Genomic DNA, 2,500 nt, shown 5'->3' with positions numbered 1-2,500 from the left:
CACTGCAAGAAAGGCCAAAAAAAATAAAAAAATCAAAATGCTGAGGCCACAAACTCTTACGAGTCATAACGCTTCATCGAAATTCAGTCTGAAAAGAAGAGAAGGGAAAAAAAGAGGGAATGGCAGTTATCATCACTTTTTCAGACGTGTGTGGGGGGGGGGTTGTTTTTTTTTTTTTTTCTTCGCTCAGGAATAAAAGACAGAAAGGTCCACCTCCCCGTCCCGCGTGCGTGTTTATAGCGTGCTGCATGTCCTCGTATATACGCGGGGAAATAAAAGGCCGTTTTTCACGATAGCATCACAGCTGGTTTATTTTTGGTTTTAATTCATGTTCAGTGCAGAATGGAAACACATGTCTCCGCCATAAAACCCGATTCGCCAGCAGCTCGCCAGCACCCCCTGTCTGCAGATCCGCTCCACGTCACGCCGGGGCAGGAAAAATCCAAGTCTTTTAAGCTGTAAGACGTTCTTTATTTACCACGCCGTGGGACTCAGGGAGACTTTTTTTTATCTTTTCTCCTTGTTTTTTGGATGTGTTGTTATTATTATTATTATTATTATTATTATTATTATTATTGAAGTTATAAGTGCACCGCCCGTGTGTTGCTCTGTACAGTGTAGAGGGGCGCCAATACATTGTACAGAGCAATAGATGAGCTATGGTTCTCTCTTTTACAGGCATGTGCTTACGTGTGTGTGTGTGTGTGTGTGTGTGTGTGTGTTTGCCCTCAAGGTTGCCGCCATCAGCCGCAAAGGGGATGACTGAGCGCGTCCACAACATCAACCTACACAACTTCAGCAGCTCGGTACTGGAGACCCTGAACGAGCAGCGCAACCGCGGGCACTTCTGCGACGTGACGGTGCGCATCCACGGCAGCATGCTGCGCGCCCACCGCTGCGTGCTCGCCGCCGCCAGCCCCTTCTTCCAGGACAAGCTGCTGCTGGGCTACAGCGACATCGAGGTGCCGGCGGTGGTCTCGGTGCAGTCGGTGCAGAAGCTCATCGACTTCATGTACAGCGGCGCGCTGCGCGTGGCCCACTCGGAGGCGCTGCAGATCCTCACGGCCGCCAGCATCCTGCAGATCAAGACGGTCATCGACGAGTGCACGCGCATCGTCTCGCACGCCTCGGCCCAGGAGACGCCACGCGGCACGCCCGACTCGGGAACCTCGGGCCCCGGGAGCGACGCGGAGCAAAGCCTGGAGCGCGCCTACTCGTCCGTCTACCCGGGACTGGAGCTGCAGAACGGCACGCGAAGCGAACGCCAGCACTACACCAGCGTTTCCATCCCCGGCGGCTTCGACCCCCTGCAGCAGAAAGAAGGCGTGCAGGACCCGTCGCTGTGGGTGAGCCGACTGCACGAGCGCCAGCAGCAGTCGGAGCGCTTCCTGGGATCGTCCGAGACCACGCACTGCCGCAAGCAGCCGCGCCCGGTACGCCTGCACACGGCCGAGCACGACGTGCGCATCAAACAAGAGAGGACGACCGAAGAGACGTACGGCTGCTACGGATTAGACGTGGACGACGCCAACGGAGAGCCCAAAGGCGAGAGCTTCGATTCGGGCGTCAGCTCCTCCGTCGGTACCGAGAACGACCCGTCCGAGCAGCACTTCATGCCCGGGTTCGGGCGCGAGTGCGAGGCCGAGGTCGGCACGCCGGTGCACATCGACGTCACCGATTCGTCCCCGGAGCAGAGCCAGGAGATGGGAGAGGACAACAACAGCGGGGACGGAAGAGACATCGTAATGGACCAGCCGTCTCTGTCCAACACCGTCGTGCCCAGTTCCGTGGCGGGGGGGCAGCTTTACATCCGCCCGTGCGACACCATCGCGGCGAACCTGCGCATGCCGCTGACGATAGCCAGCGGCACCAACTCGTACCTGCCCACGCTGTTCGCCCCGCAGCCCTCAGCCAACGAGAACAAGCCGTTCCTCTTCAGCCTGCCGCAGACCGTCAGCGCCCAGCAGCCCCAGTTCGTGGCCGTGCCTCCCCACAGCATGACGCCTTTCCCCAGCGGCCTGAGCGGAGTGCCAACCGCCGGCACGCAGCAGCAGCAGCCGACCGCCACCGGAGTGGTGCAGCAGGGCGAGAAGAAACCGTACGCCTGCACCCTGTGCTGCAAAACCTTCACTGCCAAACAGAACTACGTCAAACACATGTTCGTGCACACCGGTAAGCCCCGCCCACTCCCTCTCTATCAAACGCATGCACTTCGTTCACGTGCGACACCTGTTACAGACTCCGCTGTGCGTCACCAGCGGCCCGTGACCTCACGTCCCGGCTCGTATGCTCCGCTCCAAATACGTTCCTCCTGCGCTCGTACAGACGAGTCGCGTCGCTCCCGCTAGGTCGGGACGAACGGAGTTGATTCATCCGCTGTCGGCAGGGCATCGTGGGTAACTCAGGACACCGTTGACCAGAGCGATGGAAGAAGATTAAGTTAAAAAACTCGAATCAGATTTTCAGTGCAGAATAAATCCCGGACGCCGCCGCCGCCGAT

The 2,500-nt window shown here is 58.2% G+C and overlaps 1 protein-coding gene across 2 annotated transcripts in view; it reads left to right on the top strand.

Annotated features, from left to right (window-relative positions):
- The window catches only part of zbtb20 (zinc finger and BTB domain containing 20), a 102,749-nt gene that overhangs the window by 74,791 nt on the left and 25,458 nt on the right, over positions 1-2,500 (top strand). For both annotated transcript variants that reach the window (XM_053677132.1, XM_053677133.1), the window contains one exon: positions 734-2,172. In XM_053677132.1, the coding sequence (XP_053533107.1) occupies positions 759-2,172 (1,414 nt within the window). In that variant the 5' untranslated portion in view covers positions 734-758. The remainder of the gene's footprint in view (positions 1-733; positions 2,173-2,500) is intronic.

The sequence above is a fragment of the Ictalurus punctatus genome, chromosome 28 (assembly GCF_001660625.3).
Source record: "Ictalurus punctatus breed USDA103 chromosome 28, Coco_2.0, whole genome shotgun sequence".
Classification (NCBI taxonomy): Eukaryota; Metazoa; Chordata; class Actinopteri; order Siluriformes; family Ictaluridae; genus Ictalurus; species Ictalurus punctatus.
The sequence above is the reverse complement of the archived record's forward strand: the minus strand, read 5'-3'. Positions and strand labels throughout refer to the sequence as shown.